The sequence below is a fragment of the Protopterus annectens genome, chromosome 2.part1, assembly GCF_019279795.1.
Source record: "Protopterus annectens isolate FY-2018-M chromosome 2.part1, PAN1.0, whole genome shotgun sequence".
Lineage (NCBI taxonomy): Eukaryota > Metazoa > Chordata > Ceratodontiformes > Protopteridae > Protopterus > Protopterus annectens.
This window is the reverse complement of record NC_056729.1, coordinates 340,217,667-340,238,408: the sequence shown is the minus strand read 5'-3', so window position 1 is coordinate 340,238,408 and position 20,742 is coordinate 340,217,667. Positions and strand designations below refer to the sequence as shown.

At 38.0% G+C, this 20,742-nt stretch overlaps 1 protein-coding gene and 1 non-coding gene across 2 annotated transcripts in view; one reads left to right on the top strand and one right to left on the bottom strand.

Moving 5' to 3' along the window:
* Positions 1 to 20,742, top strand: part of LOC122794049 (TLC domain-containing protein 4-B-like) — a 745,941-nt gene that overhangs the window by 429,692 nt on the left and 295,507 nt on the right. Inside the window, exon 3 of the mRNA XM_044062170.1 lies at positions 20,415 to 20,504. Coding sequence (XP_043918105.1) covers positions 20,415 to 20,504 — 90 coding nt within the window. The remainder of the gene's footprint in view (positions 1 to 20,414; positions 20,505 to 20,742) is intronic.
* TRNAV-CAC lies at positions 7,293 to 7,364 on the bottom strand. Its single transcript has one exon. It is a non-coding gene; the product is annotated as a tRNA-Val (tRNA).

Here is a 20,742-nt window from a genome sequence, read left to right as displayed (position 1 = left end):
GTTGCTCTTCCCCTTAATAATCCCTCCGCAAAATAGCAATGTTGGAAGAAAACATGGAGAGTTTACAATTTTAAATAACTGTAATAATCAAAGTTATAGATTACTTGAAATGCGTGTAGATTATTTTATTTTGTCAGCTGCTCAAGTTAGCAGTACTAATATTAAAGTGTCCCTTCTTTGACAGGTTCCCAGCTGTATTGTGTGGCTATTTTATATTTTTGCATCACATTTTTGGTCCATTTTTCATAAAATTGTTTTTTTTGGCAAATTAGTGACAAATCATTAAAGACTGAAGTTAGAAAATAATGACAGACATTTTGATTTTCAGATTTCATACCCTTCAGAAAATTCATACTAATGCAAGACCTATTATATTATCTTTCTAAGTTTATAAAAGCAATATTTAAAAATTGTCCTTATTTTTGGGCCTTTGCCCCACTTCTGTGTATGTCTTTGTCCAGATTTCTTGCTCTGAGGTTGGGAGGTAGGACAAATGTGTCAGGGCCATCACAGTCAGTCAGAGACATTTCAAATTGTGACATACTTGTTGCACCCCACTCCCCCATGTAGTGACTCTGGCTGTGTCCAAGCAAGGCAAGGAGTAGTTATGCAGTGTAACATGTGCAGAGTGTCCCCCCATCCAGGGTAGACACAAGTACTACTGTGGCTTTTCATCTGTCCTTGATTTTGCAGAATGGTCTGGTTTCTGTCATATTTTTGTACTGTTGATTTATGCTTATTACTCAAAGTGCCTGTTGCTCTGTGTTTAAGTAGCAATGCTTTAATGTCCATAAGATAAGCTTGTCTGAGATCGTAAGATGCAAGTAAGCTTTAATAAACATGCTGTTAAAGAATTGCCAACATTGAAAGCCTTTCTGTTGTTGCCATGCAGAGAATACTTAACTAGATAATGTATAAGCCTTGGGTATTGAAGGACAGGATTACATTATTTAAAAAAGCTCATTAACTTGTTGGAGACTTCCAGTCATTTCTGCAGGCTTTACTCGTAAACTAAACAGAATGCCAATCGTGTGTGGTCCATAACCTGTACAGTAATCCTTTAAGCAATGTATCTTGAGCTTGTTTCTTGTTTGCTTTTCATTTTTTACTTTGATCATGTTTTCCCCATGAAACAAGTAAATAGTTGTCAGGCAGCAGGTCTTTTTTGGATAAGAAACATTTTTACAAGTGGGGGCATCACAGAGATTTCTACTTTCAGCATGTTACTTGGTTCTTTAATAAAGCTGAATATAATTTATAATTAGAACTGCAGTGCAAGGAGAAGTTGTTTGAGTTGAGTGCTGCTTGTTTTTCTTATACTTAATTTTGACTGGAATTCCAGTAATGTATTTAAAAAGTAATTTATTTTTTCATGCCTCACAACCTTTTGTTTCCATGTAGATATTAAGTAAGCTGTCATGCAGCCAATGCATTGAAATATTTGTATTCTTCTACACTTATTTTTGTCTTGATTGGGCTCTCATAATGACGGTTTGGCACCCAGGGAAGCGTATTTAATTAAAGTTTTAGTTTTTGTGGTTTTGAACATAGCTCCTCCCCTTTCTAGTTGGTCGCACCCCTTCCCATTGACCCCACCCATTCAGCTGTCTCTTGCAGCCCCCCTTTGATTTGAAGTCACCAGCCGCCACTGTACTTGATTATTTGTGTTAGTTACTGACCAGTGGTTTAGCATATTCTTCAATCAAGGTACATTTGTCAGCCATTCCTGCTTATCTGCTTTTAGATCCCCCTTTCTAGTAATGCTAAAGTTAAGCTGTTTTTGAAAGGTTTCTTACATATGCATCCACTTCAGAAACAGGTGGCTCCTCCTTGGAATTTAAATTTTGTGCTTGAAAAGCTCACTCAGTTTCATTTTGAACTAGCTCATGAGTCTGGAAGACCGTGTTGCCTTTTGCACTGACATCTGCTGGGTATGCATCTGAGTTACAAATGCATATGGTGTGTCAACCATACCTTATTTTTTGCAAGGATAAAGTTTCTTTGAGGACACCTCCTACCGTTATGCTTAATGTAGTCTCATAGTTTAGTTTAAGCCAAGTTGTCCATCTCCCAGTCATCATTCCTGAATCAAAGAACAAGAGGGAAAGAATTTTTCACTCTGTGTGTACAAAGGCAGCTCAGATAGTACTTACACAAAACTTGACCTTTCAGGAAAGATGACATTTGTTTCCTCTGAAAGTAAGAGGAGAGAACAACCAGTTTTAAAGTTAACTATTTCTAGTTGGATGTTTCATGCTTTTAGTTTTTGTTATGCAAAATACAATAGGCCACTTCCAGGCAGGATTACCACTCATTCTACAAGGGCATTAGCTTCTTCTGTGGATTTCTGGAAGGGGTTGGACTTCTGAAGCATTCTAGAGGCAGTTACATGGTACTCTATACATACCATTACAAAGCATTACAGACTTGATTCCTTTACCTGGTCCAGAACATATTTTCCTAGGACCATACTCCAGGGGCTCCCAGAGTCTTAAATTATTGACATTTACCATAACAGTAGATGTTCCAATATATTACCATTGCTTTAGTCCTCCCTCCTGCCCCTCTTTCCCAGGTAGGTTGCCAGGGTGTGGTTATTTTCATCCTCCTGTGGGTAATTTTCACTATAATTCTCATGGTTTCATAACACATTTACTCTGGGCTGTTCCTTTCTTTTAGGCAAAAAATGCTGTACAATTTTTAGCTATCCACCTGCCTTTTATATGGAGTATCCCGCATGTTTCTGGTAAGTAGTGTACAAGGAAGGTTCCCAAAGTTTTGAGTACTTGACTGATGCAGGAGGGATAAACCCAAGTATCTTAGGCTATTGGAACAGTAACCTATTAGAGCATCTTCTGTTATGGTAAGCTTACTTACATAGTTGTACTATCAATAAGAGTGGGTCCATCCTCTATAATGACCCAGCCGTGGTATAGATAGTGTCATGTGTCTTATATGCATATATATATATATATATATATATATATATATATATATATATATATATATATTTATATATATATATAGAGAGAGAGAGAGAAGTTTAACATGGCTAACTTCAGATATGTAGAATGTGAACAATACAGTACAGCAGGGGATAGTGGAAGGTACTCCTAATGACTGCAGCCTTAGTCATATGTATTACAGATAATGAAGCCATTCCTACAGATCTCTCATGGTCAGCGCATAACGTTTATTTACAGTGCCATTTATGATATCCTGGATAAGAATTGTTTGCATAGTAGAGTGGTGCAGGAATGAAGGGCTATTGGGTTGTGATTGGTTCGTGATCTTGATCCTGAATCAGAAAATCACAGTGAAAAGGAAGGTGGTTTGATTTTTTTTCTATTGTTCATGTATTAAGGGGGGGGGGGGTACTGGCTTAAAAAAAAAAAACATTTTTAAATGATTTTTTCTAAAGTTAGACAAATGCTTGGTGTTAGAAAAGAGTGTGAAGTTGGTATGACAGGCTTTTTGAAACTTGCAGTTGTCCTTTAGTAAGACTGCAGTAAAACCTGAAATATGGAAAAGCTTTACTAAGCTAGGTCATATTAGTTATTTAAAAATGTAAAAGTTGGGCAAAGTGTGTAATTGCTTTTGCTAGGAGATGTTGTAATATATGAAATAGGTAATTTGTCTGAGAATTACGTTTGTTTTCTCTTCTAAAATGTGTTATAGCCTTAAACTTGTTTCAAACAGACATGGTTGGCAGATGTGTGCTTTTTTCTAAGTATGCCACATCTATTCAAAGGCTTTTCCCTTTGACGTACTGCACTTCCTATAGATCTCAATAAATCCAAAAACAGGAAGCTTAGTTTTGAAATATAAGCTAAACGGGAAATGCAGAACCTGGGATTTGAGTTATGAGTGCATTTGTTGAGTAACAGTTATTTTTTTAAGCAAGGAACATCTGTATTAAGTTATCATGTAAGACATAGGCAATCAAACATTTAGATAAATGAAAACATTAACATAATTTTAGTTGTAAACATATGTCACAAACCATATTGACATAATTGTAGTTGCAAACATTATACATTAACTTATAATCTATCCAGTCGTCAGTGAAATATTACATATCTCATTCAAATCTTGCCTTCTTTCAAACCTTGTTCCTCCTGTGCATGTATTGTTCCCGCAATTCTCATTTTCTCTTATGTAATTTGATCCTACCCTTTTCTAAAGATCCCAATTCCAGTTGTTTTATCTCTGTTACTGTATTCACTACTTCTAGTAAAGTTGGTTTAGACTTTGATTTCCATTTTCTAGTAACTGCTTTTTTTGGTAGCCATGATAATTAGACTCAACAGGGCCTTACCATGTCTAGGCAATTCTGATTCTGTATCATAGCTCAAGAAAATCATTTTCTTAGTTACACCAATTTGCTCTCCCAGTATCTCTGACAGAGCAGTCTGCAGGGAATCTTTAAAGTCTGCCAACTCATTATACTCCCTAAAAATATGTTCCCCGTTATCGCTTTCTTCCCTATCACACTTCCATTTGCTGTCTTCTTGAGGAAAAATTCCTTGGAGTCTATTTGGGGTATACAAATATCTATGTAAACACTTCCAAGCAAAGATCCAAAATCTTCTTGACTGTTGCATAGTTGGGAGGCATACATATAATCCCCCACTGTTTCTTTGTGAATTGCTATTCCAATCTCTCTTCCCAATCCTTTTTTTTATTTCACTGATTAATTCTTATAGTTTTCATGCGATATTTTGCATGCCCTACAAATTATTCCTTTTTTTAACAGCAGCTTCTGTTCTAGATTCTATTAAAAACTCTACTAGTGCTGATCTTTTGCTTAGGATCCCCTTATTTCTCTCTCTTTACCTATACTCTGATATCAGTTCTTAATAGGGAGGATAATCTCTATCCTGCAGTCCAAATCAGTTCTTGGCCTCTTCCTGTTCTATTACATTTCCCTGTCTAATTATTTGCTCCCAATACATTTGTTCTTTTACCAGTTTTCTCCAATAAATTCCAGCCCCCTTTTGCCTGTTGTCTGTATCTGTAATTACAGTAATCCTTTTCGGCAGAATCCCATTACTCCATTCCTGTGTTGGCTTAGTTCTTAGAATACTTTATGCTACTTTATGAATATAATATTCTGCATGGTTATTGCTATTTTCCTTAAGGATCTGCATCCAAAATCCCAGTCTCTCCATGTTTGTTGAGTTTCCTCGTTTCATCATCATCCCTTTCCACTTTGAATTATGGGTTTCTGCTTGTCCTACGTATAGGAGCCTTAACTGTGTAGCTCTGAAATACCCCTTCAAATCAGGTAATCACAAACCACCTTATTTAACTGGAAGAATCAACTTATCTCATTTGAATCTTGCCATCTTTCCCTCCCAAATAAAATCCTTCAACTCTTTACTAATTGCTATTCACAACTTTCTTCTGGTTGACAAGACTATGCCTGACCTATGTGTAAAACTAAAGAGACTAAAACATTTTAACTGCTTGTATCTTGCTATCCATTTCCATATAACAGAGCTTCCAAACTTTCAGTTTTTGTATTAACTTTTTAGTCTCTTCCCACATATCTTTAACTGCCACACCAGAATCCTTTTTAATCCATACTGCTAAGTACTTCATTTTATCTTGTCCCCATAATTATGGATATTTCTGAAACAATTTCTGTGTGGGTACATAATTAACAGCTATTGCCTTTGTTTTAGCTTCATTAAGTTTGTGCCCTGAAAAGATCTGAAACTACCTCAAAATGTTCCACAACACTGAAATGTCCTTTTTTGGTTTTATGTGGTATAAAATAATATAATCTGCAAATAGAGACATACCAATCATATCCTTGAATTTCAGAGTCTCTTATTTTCTTTGCCAGTGATTCCAAATATAGTGCAAATAAGATGAAAGAGGGCACCCCGTGCCTGGTTCCTCTGCTCAAACAGAAATTATCAGAGAGGTACTCACCCACTTTAAGTTTTGCCTCCAGTTCCTTATATATCCTCCAAATCAACCTTATAATTTTATCAGGGAATGCAAATGCTTCCATTGCCCTGCTCATAAACTCCCAGCTTACTCTGTCAAATGCTTTCTTTGCAAAAGAGTACAATGCTCCCTTTTGCATCTTCCTCAACACACATCTGCAGCAGCTGGAGGGACCACAGAGGTTCCTCACTAAGAAATTACAGGGCCTCCAAACCATGACATACTTGGATAGACTAAAAGCCCTGTCACAGTGCTCTGTATCTTATAGGCTACTGAAATCAGACTTGTGCCTGGCCTACAGTGTAGTCTCCGACCCTGCCCTGATGGATATGCTTCACCTACACAAATCAACAGCACAATAGTCACGCACTCTAGGGATCTTAACCTAACCTGTGACAATGAAAGAACATGCTGGAGAGACAAGTATGTCTCCCAGAGACTGCAGCTCCTATGGAACAAACTTCCAATTCATGTGAAGCAGAGCCCCTCACTGACCCTATTCAAGTGCAACCTGGACAAATGGATGGAGGACCACAAATTCACCCCAGGGATGGCACACATGTCCCTCATGGAAAGGTGGAGTTGGTATTGACCATAGACTATCTCTGAAAAATATGTTCACTTAATAAGGACAGATGGGGCAACTTGGGATTAACTTGGCTAGGCTTGTAAGGGCTCTAGGACAGCTAGCCTGGTAACCTCATATGAACCTATAAGATCCACCAACAATAGTGGTATTTTCTTACATTCAGCTTCCCTCTGGATCATCAGTGTTCTGTTAATGCTGTCAAATATTTGCCTCAACTCCACAAAACCACACTGATCCATGTCTGTCAATTTTGGCATCACCTTTACCATTCTTTTAGCCATTATAAACATAAGCATTTTATAATCATGGTTTAGGATTGAAATGGGTCTGTATGCAGCTGGATCTGATGGATATTTACCATCTTTAGGTATTATGGCCACCACCACGTTCTTCCAGGATGTTGGTGGCTCTCCTACTCTTAAAATACTGTTAAATAAAACCTTCCAGGTCTTTATCATTTTTTCCCTCCTAACTTCCAAACTTCCACAGGAATACCATCTGTTCTTGGGGCCTTTCCTGTTGATTGGTTCATAGGTAGGAACTAGGCTATTGGCCCTAGGGGCCTATACAAGCCTAGCCAAAAAGGTACCCTGGCTTTCGCCACCCAAGAAAATTATTTTCCTGTGCCCCTGTCAAGCAGAACCAAAGTGATCCCCGGGGTGAATTTCCTATTACCCATCCAATATAGGTTCATAGGTAGGTACTAGGTTATTGGCCCTAGGGCCTATACAAAATGCATTGAAGCTTCCCTGACCGGGAATCGAACCCAGGCCACAACAGTGTGAGCACCGAATCCTAACCACTAGACCACCAGGGACTCCCCTAGATTGGTTATACATCACCATTTTTATCTCATCCCCTCCTATCCTAACTACAATAATTGAGCCTCATCTACCTCTACCCTTGGCATATTTAATTATTCCATAAACATTTCCCTTTGTACCTTTTCTTGATCTCCATATTTCTCTGCTTTATACAGACTTGTAAAACATTTCTGAAATATTTGTAGCATGTCTACAGGATCTCTTGTTATCTTTCTTGTTATAGACTTGGTGACAACCCTTTCTACTTTCTGTTGCCTGAGTCATTGCGCTAAAAGTTTTTTGTGCTTTGGCATTATTATCAAAAAAATTGTTGCTTAACAGCAGTCTTTCTGAACTCATGCATATCAAGGTAATCCTTTATTTTCTGCTTAGCATTCTGCAATTGCTCCTCTTCTTGATCTGTGAGATTCCCCCTATTCTGCAATGCTTTAATATTTATCAGTCTCTCTAAATAATTATTGTTGCTTCTTAACCATCTCTTGCTTTTATTTCCACCATATTTTTAAACTCTACTTTAATTTATCCCACTCCCTAGCTATATTTTCAGAAAAAAATCTGCCTTCTCTAATAATAACTCCTGAATAATTTCCACTACCCATTCCTTAAATTCCTCTTTTTTCAAGAGGTAGGTGGAAAAGTGCTAGTGTCTCATTTTTATCTCATTACCCTGCATTTGATTTTAGTTATTATAAGCTCATGATCTGAAATAGTTATGGGATGCATATCAAACCTTCAATTAAATGCACATGTCCCTGCGAAATTTAAGTTCTGTCTAGATTAGCCCCAGTTTTTGTATGTTGGGGAGTAATATGTAAATTCCCTCTGAACTCCAACTAATGTATTCACATATTCCATGCAAAATATTTTCATAAATTTCTTTAAAAAATCTACACTCCTTTGTTATATTTTCCCTTCTGGGCCCCCAGACATATCTTCTCTGCTGCAAATCAAATTCCAGTTCCCACCTATAAGTAATATTCCCTGTTGAAAACTGATTATTTCTCCCAGAATTTTATTAAGCTCCATTATAGCAGTTTTAGGCGGAATATAGATACATGCCAATGTAATCCTCATCCCTAGCCAGTAGCCCCTTAGTACTACATATCTACCATTATCTTTTTCTATCACTATTGCAGCTCCTCTAGCAATTAATATAAGTGCTCCTCTTTTCCTTTGTTCCAGGTATTCCACTGAATAACCATCCTGAAAATCTTTCTTTATCAAATTTACATGTTCAGGTCTTTCCAAATGTGTCTTCTGCAGCATAGCTATTTACACACTGCATGTTTTAATATAGTTCACTACTCTTACGTTTTTGTACATATCTGCGAGACCATTAACATTTAAAGGTAGTATCAAAAGGATCTTTATTTTGAAAAGTTTTTATTCCCACATTTTATTTGTAGCAGCTTTTTTAAGTATCTAGTTCCAGCTTTTGTGTTGCATGCACATATTAATGTTTGGCAGGTTGAACTTTTAATACAGTTGTTTCTTGCTTATCCATTTGAGCCTATGCCACATCTTATAAAACTGTTTATTTTATTGAAAGTCCTTAAAAATACACCCCAATACACACCAAGAACCTATTAACGTAATACATAAACTATGTACATCTTCAAATATTGAAGTTTTACTTTCCTAATAGGAACAGTTGTCCCAAACTGGTAGCCATACTCAGAGACTTGGGTTAACCTAAAAGGAAGTTCATCCATGCTAAGATGCATGGTACAGTCTGTGCTTCTACTAAGTGATGTCTGTTTTTGTCTTATCTTTATTGCTCTCCCAGAATGAGAAAACATTTGAATTCTTTCAGGAAACATTATCTCCTAGCCATTGAAAGAAAGCCATTAAAATAAAAAAGTATTCAGTTTTTATTTCTGTTTACCAGATTGTCTCCATGGAAACATGAGAACCAGATACAGAGTTGCTTCTACGAGTATTTATTTGTTTATTTATTTGCTAGAGGAAAGCTTTATTATGCTCAGTGTTCTTTTTTATTCATTTGATTTCTGTTTAAACTTGTTACTAGATAAAGCCAAGAGCCTTAATCCAGCCATTCCCTTAAGAAAGAATGAGAAAAAGTACATTGTTTTTTTCTTGTATCATACTCTTTTGAACAGACTGTTTTCCTCCTTCTTCTTTTTTTTACATTGCAGTGCCTTCATTTCTTAAAACTGAACAAGGAGAAAGAGAAACGAAGGAAAAACATAGGCATCTGTTTACTTTAGTATTCCCATTACACTTGAAAATAGCTGAGAAAACTTTATAGGACACAGATATGCACCATACAAATATTACTGTTAAGAACAAAACTTTGTTTTACTTACAGTTAACTCTTTCCTTCCTCTTCCCCTCTCATAAGTGTTCCTGCAGACATAAATGACATGATGTAGGATGTATACTTTAGAGTCCCCTACAAGTTTAACAAAGTAAAACATTCCAATATTTCCAGGTTTTCTTGTTCTGTCATATTTCATAAATATAATTAATGTTTTATAATCCCACATTTATTTGTCAATTTTTGAGTTGCTGGTTTTATTCCTGTTTATCTCCATCTCCCAAATCCAGTCTCTGCTTCCTTTCCAACATACTCTCAGTTCTTCTAGTCAACTCTTGTGCTTTTTTCTGTCTCTCAAGCAATTTCTGTTGTAATGCTGAAAAAGGTTTCACTGGCACAGTCTCTCTTCATGGTCTTTATTACCAGAAAAACAAGAAGTAAGATCTCCTTTTGTTGGAAAAATGTTGTATTTCCTTCTTAGCATGTTCTGCATCAATAAATGATTTTATCCCTACAGTAACGAATATTCTGAAGCTAGCAGAGTACAGCAGTTTGAATCTTATACCTGTTTCTTGATATTTCCTGACTAGTGGAATAAATTTACTCCTCTGCTGCCTGGTGTATAGTGACTAATTATTTTCCACAAACACCTTACCGTCTCCCACTTTTAGTACTTTGTTCTTCTGCCACAGTTTGTCAGAATCAACTCTCCCTGTTGGTAGGATTGCATCTTTACTATTAAAGGTTTAGGTTGCTTTCTCATGGCCATGTTTGGAGTATACACATGCTGTGCTCATTCAGTTAGCTACTCCTGCTGTGGAATACCAGTCAAGTTGCTTATTTGTGCTTTCATATAATTAATACAGTCTGCTCCTTCCAGCTTCTCTGGCACAACAGAAAGTCTCAGATTTTCCCTGTATGCTCTGTTCCCTAATTATGTTATTTTTTGAAACATCTCTTCTTGACAGTCTCATATTCAGCAGGCCTTTTCTTCATTTTGACCTTCAATATTTGCAGTTTTATCACTTCATTTGAATATCTGTTTAAAGCTTCTTTTGTTTTATCCAGCCTTTTGTTATTTGAGTTGATGTACCACATCAGTGTTTCATTTATTTTAATAAGCTCTCAGTATATTTGACTTATTTTTCCTCTAGATTACTAGAAGTTATGCCTTGCACCAAAGCTAGAGCTTGCACTGCTTTTTGCTGAACAGCTGCATTATTATTCTTCCCAGTGTTTTTCCTCACCTTTTGTGGTTGATTTTCTTTCGGGTTCTCTGAATTTCTTTTTTGCTGGCATCCAGGCAGTGCACTTGCTAGCTAGTTACTGAAATTTACCCACAAAAATGAGTTTACTAGTTTCTCTTTTGAGTTTCTGTTTTCACACTGGGAGAGTTGAAATTAAGCTGTTACTCAATGTGCAGCCATTTTGGATGTCCGAGTAGCAGTTAGTCTTTGCCTTGTAGAGCAGTATGCAGTTGACATTTTGGACTGAGAATATTTGTCTTATCATTTCTTGCTTTTAAGTCTTCTATAACTGTTAAATGCTCTGAAAAGTCAAGGAAAGATAGAGTTCTGCAAACCTTCAGCTAATGGTAGCAACAGAACCTCATAAGTGATAGCCATTTTTTATTGCTTTTGGCCTGTTTAAACCCTTTATTTTTTACTGTGCAAGTATATATTTGCTTGTGTATTTGTTTCAGAGCACATTGCTTAATGTTATTTATTTCAACATAATTTTGTTATTGAATTTGAATAGCTTGTGTTTTTGTTTTCTTTTAGTTTAAGGGTATACATGTATTCCTGTTGAATTATTAACAGTTTGCTTCCAACTTTTAAAGAGTGGCTACTTTAGCCATCATTACCAAACAGTTATATTATGGTTGGATAATTTTATGACTGAGCGGTAGCTGGGATGTTGGTATGCTAAGCTGGTCTATCTGGTAACAGCAAGTTAACGTAAAGACAGGAAAGGGGGTATGGGCCATAAAATGGTATTATTATTCCCCCTGGAGAAACATTCCATGTGTGTGTGCATGTGTGTGTCTATGCCAAATTTCCTGGCCAGGTTTTAGTTACTGTTCACAACTGCACTATGGGAAGCCAATGGCTATAATTCTGACCTGCAAATGTTCAGACTAAATCTTATTTGCATGTGGTAGGTGCTGGGTGTAAAGAGATGACAGTGTGTGTTTGCCATATACTGTTTGGGTGAAGTATCAGGTATTACTTGGTGAGCAATGGTGTAGATTTTAAGAATGTAACCTCAACTGGCATATGTAAATTTGTGGCAGTGGTATGTATTCTGTGCCCATACAGTGATGTATTAATTGATTTACAGTGGTATAAATATTGTATCCTGAACTTCCATAGAGTGCAAAACAGTTTTGTCTCCAATGTGTGGCCTCACTGGATATGTACAGAAAATGCATCCTGCACAGCAGTTGTTTTTAGACAGAGTTGTTAGGAAACAGACAAAATGATCTTTAAAAATATGCAAAATGTCTGTGGCACATGACTTGGAGCAGCCTAATAGGAGATGCAGGTGTGCAGCATGGATGAAAAAGGGCCACCCAGTATATCCTCAGATGATCTTAAGGTGCACTTGAATGAAGACAGCTAGAGCTGTAGCTTGAAATGTGATGCCTTTAAGCACATAGGGAAATAAAATAGATTGAGGTGCAAATAAAATGAGAGCAGAGAGGGAAAAGCAGCTCTAGCATGAGAAAGATGATCTCCCTTCACAATGCATATGAGTAACAGGAGTGGAATCCCAGCTGTGGATGCCAAGGTCAGTACTAAATTGTTTCCGCAGTATAAAAGAGAGGGATACATTTGATAATTTTATTCTTTGCCTTGTAGAGCAGCATGCAATACAAAATGCAAAGCTATGCCTGTTTTGGTGCTATGTCCTGTATGAAGGAATTCCTTCATTGAATAGCCATGGATATTGTGAGGACTCTAATTACCCAAAATATTACTGGCAAGAGGTATATCTTATTGGTGGTAGGGTATGCTGCTAGGTACCCTGAGGTGGTGGCTTTGTCCTCTACTGAGGCAGAAAAGGTATCAAATTCTCTGTTAGAAATTTTCTGCAAGGAGAGGTTTCCATGAGAAATACTAACAGATTGAGAGATTAATTTCATATGAGACCAACTGGCATGTGTGCTAGCACTGTGGGGTAAAGCAGTTAAAACTACCCACTATAGTCCCAAACAAATTGTTTTAGTGGAGCTTCTCGGCCTTTTGTATGTAGGTTTAACTGCACTATTAAGCCCTCACTGAGAGTGGGAAGGAGCAAATTACACAGAAATAAATGGAAACCATGGGAACAATACATGTGGAATAATGTTCAGGAAGAAGAGTAAGGTTTAAGGGGAGGCAGGAATTCAGCAATTTATGTAATGTTGGACTGATGATAACTGATGATAAATGATAATTTAGTAAAAGTGTTTAAAAAAAACAAAAGCACTCATTGAGAGCATTTACAGATTAGTTTAAACACGAGTGAAAAAGTGTGTGTTCCATCTTCCCTTTGCATATACAGAAGTTCCCCACCAAATATACAGTCTTTCTCCATTTGAGCTATTTTCTGGTCACAGGATGTAGGAGTCCGTTAACTTAAGACAGCATGTGTGGGAGGATAAATGTGATTCTCACAAGGAGTCTGTTGTGAGGGCTTACTTTTTTATTTTATTCATTTGTTAAACTGGAGAAAAGTACAGTTGTGTACTGAATTTAAAAGGTATGCTGAACCTCACAATACGCTGCCCGCATAACTTAGGGCATAAAGGTGATGTTCAGGCTTACCAAAAACAGAACTGATTGCCCCAGGAGGCACACCAGTCCAAGGAACCCAACAGGTAATGTGTACATCCAGGAAGGCAAAGAACTAGGTGGATGGAGGGAGGGAGCGAATACTGCAGGAGTGAAGGCAATGACATCTACCATTATAGTAAGATTTTATACAACTGTACTATGTCCTTACATTCACTGCTGCAATATTCTTAACTATATGGGAAAGTGCCAAAGCTCAAGAGGAAACTTGGGAGAGGAAAGGGCAGAAGAGTTCCCTAAAAAAAAAAAAAACATGAAGAACTGAACTAGTAAAACCAGCACTAGCTCAGGAAATACCATCCAACTTGTGGTGCTTGGTAAAGGTATGCACAGAAGTCCAGGTAGCTGCGCTTCAAGAATAGAATTAGTATCTAAGCCTTTGAGAAAAGCACCAGAAGAAGCCACAACTGTAGTAGAATGATCATTAATTGAAAAAGGAAGGCTCTTGCCATGAAAATTGTAACAAAAGGAAATAGCCTTAGAAAGCCAAGAAGAAATACTTTGCTTGGGTACAGCAAGTCTCAAAGATCTAGGATGAAAAAAAAAACAAACAACTGAACAGATTTTCTGATAGCCTTGGTCATATCCATATAAATTCTAAGTTGTCTATACATGTCAAAGTATGCAGCACCCTCTCACTGTCAGTTTGGGGAGAGGGGAAAAAGTAGGCAGATTAATAGACTGATTAAGTGATAGCTCATTAACCACATTCAGCAGAAAAGAAGGGTTAGTGTGCAATGACATTCTGTCCTCATGGAAAAATCAAAAAGGGGGGGTAAGCCATAAGGGCCTGTAAATCAGACACCCATCTGGCAGAAGTAAGCACTAACAAATGAACAGTCTTCCAGGAACAATGCTGCAAGGAAGCTGAAGCAGCAGGCTCAAAAGGAGCCTGAGCCAACTTCTCCAAAACAAAATTAAGATCCCAGGGAGGAGGAACATGCTTCCTGGGAGGTCTAATATTAATGACACCTTTAAGAAATGTCTCACCTCAAATCTAGCAGCTAAAAGAGGAGAAAAAGGCAGACAAGCAGAGATAGCTGATAGTTGGGCCTTAACAGAAGAATAGGCCAAACCAGCATTGAGCAGCTCACACAAATGAGAGAGAATCAAAGGAGCATCCACAGTAAGTGGGTCCAGGTTGTGAGACAGACACCAAAAAGAAAACCTTTTCCATTTGGATAGGTAGGATTTCCTAGGTTTCTTGTCTTCCTGTAGAACTTGCAGCATGTCCTCAGGAAAAAAGTGTCTACGAGGAATAAAATGCCTATCACCCACAGTGTCAGGTGAAGTATTGGTGGGTGGGGATGGATAAGCAATCCCTTGTCTTGTGTAATTAGATCCACCCTGTGAGGTAACTTGTGATGATTGCCCTTGGTTAGATGCAGAAGAAGAGGGAACCAGTGCTGTCACAGCCAAAATGGAGTCACCAATAAGATTTTGGGAACATCTAGTTGGATTGTGAACAGGACTTTCAGAATGAGAGGAAGGGGAGGGAATGCATAAAGCAACATCCCTTTCCAAAAGAATTAGAGAGTGTCCACTTTTCATACCAGAGGACCTGGGACTCTGGCACAAAACAGAGGAAGTTGTCTGTTCAGAAGGGAGGCAAAAAGATCCACTTGAGAAGTACCCCACTGGTGGATAATGTCCAGAAACCCATCCCTGTGAAGCATCCATTCATGGGGCTGAGTTAAGGACCTGCTCAGAGTGTCTGGCATAGTGTTCTGACTGGAAGGGATATAAACTGCCTGAAGAATCACTTGACAGCAAGATCACATATCAGAAGTGCCAACTGGCAAAAAAGATAAGATCTCATTCTGCCCTGCTTGTTGATTTACCACATCACTGTGGTATTGTCTGTGAATAACTTGAGAGGGCCTGGAGAAAAGACAGACTGAAACGCCTGAAGAGCCAGCAGAAGGGCTCTCATCTCTTTGATATTGATGTGCTTCTTCTGCTGATGAGGTGACCACACCCCCTGTACCTTTAGGGAGTCAAACGTCAGCTCCCATCCCATGTCTGAGGGGTCCATGAACAATTCCTGAGAGGGAAGAGGGGGATAAAAAGGGATCCTTGGATTTAGTGACAATTGATGAATCCACCAGAGAAGTTCCTGTGTGATGCAAGGAAGAAGAGGAACTACATATTCTAGAGGATGAGCATGCTGAAGCCACACTGACTTCAGAAACCACTGAAACTTTCCCATATAAAGTTTGGCCAGAGGGAGCATTGGAATGGTGGATGCCATGAAACCCAGAACTCTCAGAAACTCCTTGGTGGTAATGGAAGCCAGCAGAAGAAAAGTATAAGAGAAAGAAAGAAATGAGAGTGTAGGCCTTTGGTGGGGGCAGGGATGCAACCATTGATTCAGAGTGTCTATGGTTGCATCCCACCTTTGGAGGGGGCAGAGATGCAACCATTGGCACTCTGAATCCTGCAACCCAGAAAAACATGCTCCTGAGAAGGAGTCAGAGAGGACTCTGAAATTTACAGTGAGCCCCAGGCTCTGAAGAAGGGATACAGCAAAATGAAGATTTTGCAAAAGGGTCTCTGTAGAAGATGCCTGAATCAACAGGCCATCCAAGTAAGGAAATATGTGGATCCCTTATAGTCTGCAAAAGGAACTCACAGGAGCAAGGCATTTGGTGAACACCCTTGGAGCAGTAGAAAGGCCAAAGAGCAAAGGAGAGAACTGAAAATCCCAGGAAGCAATAGAGAAATGCAAAAACTTCCTGAAAAGAGGATGGATTGGAATATTGGGATAAGCATCCTTGAGACACCATATAGGCCTGAGGGAGCAAGACAGAATCTGAAGGGACAACGACCAAAAGGAAGGTACCTTTAGAAAAGAGTTTGGATGAGAGAAGTCTAGAATAACTCTCCAAGTGCCCTCTTTTCTGGGCACTAGAAACAGTCGGGAATAGAACCCTTTCCCTTTTGGGACACATGCACTTCTTGAATAGTACCCTGGGACAAGAGATCTTGAAGAACCTCTGGTAAAAAGGGAAGATGTTCCCGTGGAGGCTGAGGAAAGCCCATAAAAGGAGGACAGCATTTGAAGTACCCTTGATGAATGACTTGACATAACCCAAGAATCCTGAGTGATCTGAAGCCAAACTGGAAAAGAAAGAGAAAGGCGAAGAGAAAGAGGAATGTGGTTGGGAGGGGACAGATAGTCATACAGCACCTGGTTTGTCCATAAAGGAAGGCTTCAGAGTCCCCAAAAATTGAGTGGCCTTAGAAGGAGGAGTCCATTTGCTACCCTTCTTACCTTTAGTAGAAGGACAGGACTGCCTACAAACAAAGGCAGGCTTAGCAGGGTAGTTTCTCTGAAATTTAGGCATAGGAGAAGCAAACACATGTTTAAGTTCTTGTAAGGCCTTACCCTTATCCTGAAGGGATTTAAACCAGCAGCAGCGTCCCCAAACAAAAGTTAAGAATCCAGAGGAGCATCCATCAACTTAGCTTTAATGTCATTGGGTAGAGGTTGAAGCCTAAGCCAAGAATACCTCCTCATAACTGAAGCACAAACAGCAGCCTTAGAAGAGGCTTCCACTGTATCATAACTACATTTAATAGAATGATGAACGACTTGAGAGGAATTTCCTAGCAAGGAAAGAACAGAAGTTTTACCCCCGGAATCTGGAAAATCAGAAATAAGTTGACAGGCCTGAGAAAGAAGGGTCTGATAATTAATAGCCCTAAAAGCTAGTGTAGCAGAAGTGTAAACCTTTTTGCCCAGCCTGTCCATAGTTCTGCTGTCCTTGTCAGAAGGCAATAACTTGGGCAAAGGAAGCAATTGAGATGGCTTATCACAGGCTACTGACACTACAGAGGAGTCAGCAGCAGGACATTTAAATAAAAAAGAAAAATCCTCAGGAACCCTATAAAACCTGTCAGGCTTCCTGGGAGCAGGGGGAAAGAGAATTAGGTGCCTAAGAGGCATTGGAGAAAGCATCCAGTAAAGCAGCCAAGACAGGAGGAATAGCTGCAGGTTTAGGAAAGTCCAACTGCAAAAACTTACAGTACCTCTTATGGATATCAAAGACCTGAACAAAAAAAATCAATCATTCTAGAGAGTGTGTCCCCCAAAGGAAATTTATTCCAAAGGAACATCAGGGCTAATAGATTCCTCCTTCTCTGACCCATAATCCAAAGGAGAAGGAATATGAGTAGAATACGTTTTATATATATATATATATATATATATATATATCTAGAAAAAATGGAAGAAGTGTTGACAGGCTGTGTGAAATTTGCAGATGTCTTTTAGTAAACATGCAGTAAAGGTGTGACATGTAGAAAAGCTATACTAAGCTGAATTAAATATAATTATTTAAACATGGAAAAAGCTGTACAAAGTCTTTTAATTGTCATTTCCAGTATATCTTACAGCATGCAAAATGTGTAAGCTGCATAAGAATTACGTAGTTGCTTTCTGTTGTAGAAGGAATTAGGACCTTGAACCAAAAACTTGAGTTCTTTTTTTTTTCCTAAGCTTGACAGTTCCTTTCAAAGGCTATTTCCTTAAATCAACTGTATTTTTTTACAGAGCCAAGAAAAGAAGGCTGTGCAAAAACGAAGCTTTCAAACTGGAAATGGAGAACCTGAAAAGTTCAAAATGCAAATGCTTAAAAGCATTTAATCTTTGCCTTATGGACTGTTCAATGTACTTTTTGTTTGAGCCCCAATCTGGAATGTATTGCCTTTGAGTCATCTACAAGTACTTAGTGCTTCAAAAAATCAGAGACAGATTTCAGTAAACCTGAAGCTAACAGTTGTAACATGACCAAATAATTAATACATGCATACATTTTTTTTCTAATTGGTGTATGTATTTTAATGTTTTATTTTGCAAGTGTGCATTTGCTTGAATGTTTAACTTTCAAGATGCAATGCTTAATTTTATGTATTTCAAGTAAAAAATGTATTCAATTTCAAACATTGTGGTTGGTGGTTTATCTACTAGTTTAAAGGTGTGCTTATAGAATTGGTGACTTAATAATGGCTGGCTTCTGCCCTTCTAAAAGTAATTGATTTAGTCATAGCTGCCAGACAGTTATGATGTTAATTTATTTCAAAACGAACAGTTGCTGTGCTCTTGTGTGCTTTATTGGTCTAGCTGATGATAGCAAGTTGTTAGATGGGAAAGGGTTATGTTATTGTGTCATTAATCCCTCCTGGGAAACATTTTGCTTGTGTGTGTGTGTGTGTGTGTGTGTGTGTGTGTGTGTGTGCGTGCAAAATTATCTTAACCAAATTTGAGTTACTGTTGTTGAGGTAGTAGTAGAAATCACGTGGCTGAGAGCAAGGTAGGTGAAGTCCTGATAAAACAGAGTTTATAAATGTGCTCTTATGTTGTTCAGTGAAAACCTTGCTTGAGTGTAGCAGGTATTGCTCATAACTCAAGGTAGCAGTGCATATTTCCTTACTCTGGTAAAGCTGGCTTCCTCGCACATTATTCTGTGGTCTGTGATGTGGATTTTTGACTGTTAACTAAGGTGGTGACAGAGGTACAGATCTTGAATCTCTGGCCATCACAGCTGAAAAGTATAGCAGTAATTTAACTACCATAAGGCAGACAGTTTAGCTAGCCAGGAGACTGCAGCCCTAGCAATCATAATCACAATTTAGTGAAGAAATGGATTGGTCCATGTTTGGACATTTCAGACCTTGAACAGTCGTGACTGTTATTGGACTGTATTTTGTTGTTGATTTTCTCTGATCACATTTATTTTTTATTTAATGTTTTCTGTCATTTGTAATGTATTGTCATGGCTCAGTCATGAAGTCAGACGGTTACTACTCTCAGCCAAGAAAATGGCTGAATCATCATGACCAGGCTTTAGTTTGGGTGTAGCATTTTGATCCTTCTTGAAGTGTCATGTAAAATATCGAGTCTGTGTTGTATGGGCTATCAATCATCAGTCGCCTTTGACTCTAGTCTGAAGTCTTCAACAGTCATGCAGTGCCACCCTCATAGTTTAATTGTGGACATGCCAACAGTCAGTTGCAAACAATAGTGTAGTGTAGTGGTGTATTTCTACAAAAACTACACAATTTTGTTTCAGTAATTTATTTTCAAAAACAAAGGTGTTGATATGTTGAATGTGTACTTGCACTAAAAGAATTATGACGGGGACATGCTTCTTTAAGACAGATTTGTGTGATCACAAGAGAGAAGTCTTGCTTTCATTTACTTGAAATGTACTACTAGAAGAGATATGCAATGCTGCTGTCTGTACTGCTGTCAATACTTGTACTTAGTTTCTACACTGCTTTTAGTTACAGCATAGTTTTCCTCTGTTTTTCTCATAGTTTAAGCTTAAAGCTTCCTTTTCTGAGGTAGTCAGGCACTTATAATGGACATGCAACATGTACATGCGTTACATGACAGACCAATTATATTAGGTACTAATATTTATAGGAACTTGTTGCAGTAGTAAATCTTTGAGGCGTAATAAAAAGCTCTGCATACTACTCCATCCCTCCTTCCATAGTACCACGGCAGCTTCTGTGTTTTTCCCTACTGTCCTTTGAGTTGCTGTGACCTATATTACCATTCAGCTCCTTCATCAGATGGTCCTTGTTCGGGCTTCATTTGAGGTGAAGACTGAGGATGGGTGAGGTTATAATTAATATGTTATTGATTCTCAGCACTTTGTATCTGTTTAAACAGTTGTCAGATCCAAATTGCTAGAGAAAAAAAGGTTCTCTAACATGCTGAATGTTTTAGTCAGTGCATTCCTTTCCCAGTATGTCATTTCAGTTTCAAATAAAACATATTTTATTGTTTGATTTGTTATGTGTATGACTTAAAATACATGTGTATGTTTATGCATCATTTCTGTTAAACTGGTTGAAATTGTATATTAGTATGTATTGCAGTGTATTATCACTAAGATTATGTTTCTTTATTATTTTAGGGTGGCATCTACAGTCCATGCTCTGTTAGCTGGCGTATTTGGCTTGTATATTTTTTGCTTTGATTATGCTGTTAATGCTGATCCTGTCTGGTAAGATAACTGTTAATGTATTTGTTGTAAACTGTTTTATAATTCGGTGATGCTACCATTTATGGTATTACAAGTTATTCAGTTATCCTCTTTTATGTAATATATCACTATCTAAGAAATGCAGATCGTTTTCCTTAGCAGTAGGACTGATTCTACAAACATTAGTACCACATCACAGATAAAGCTTTCCTAGGCTTAGTACCTTATTTCATAACTTACACCAAGTCTGTCCAAAACT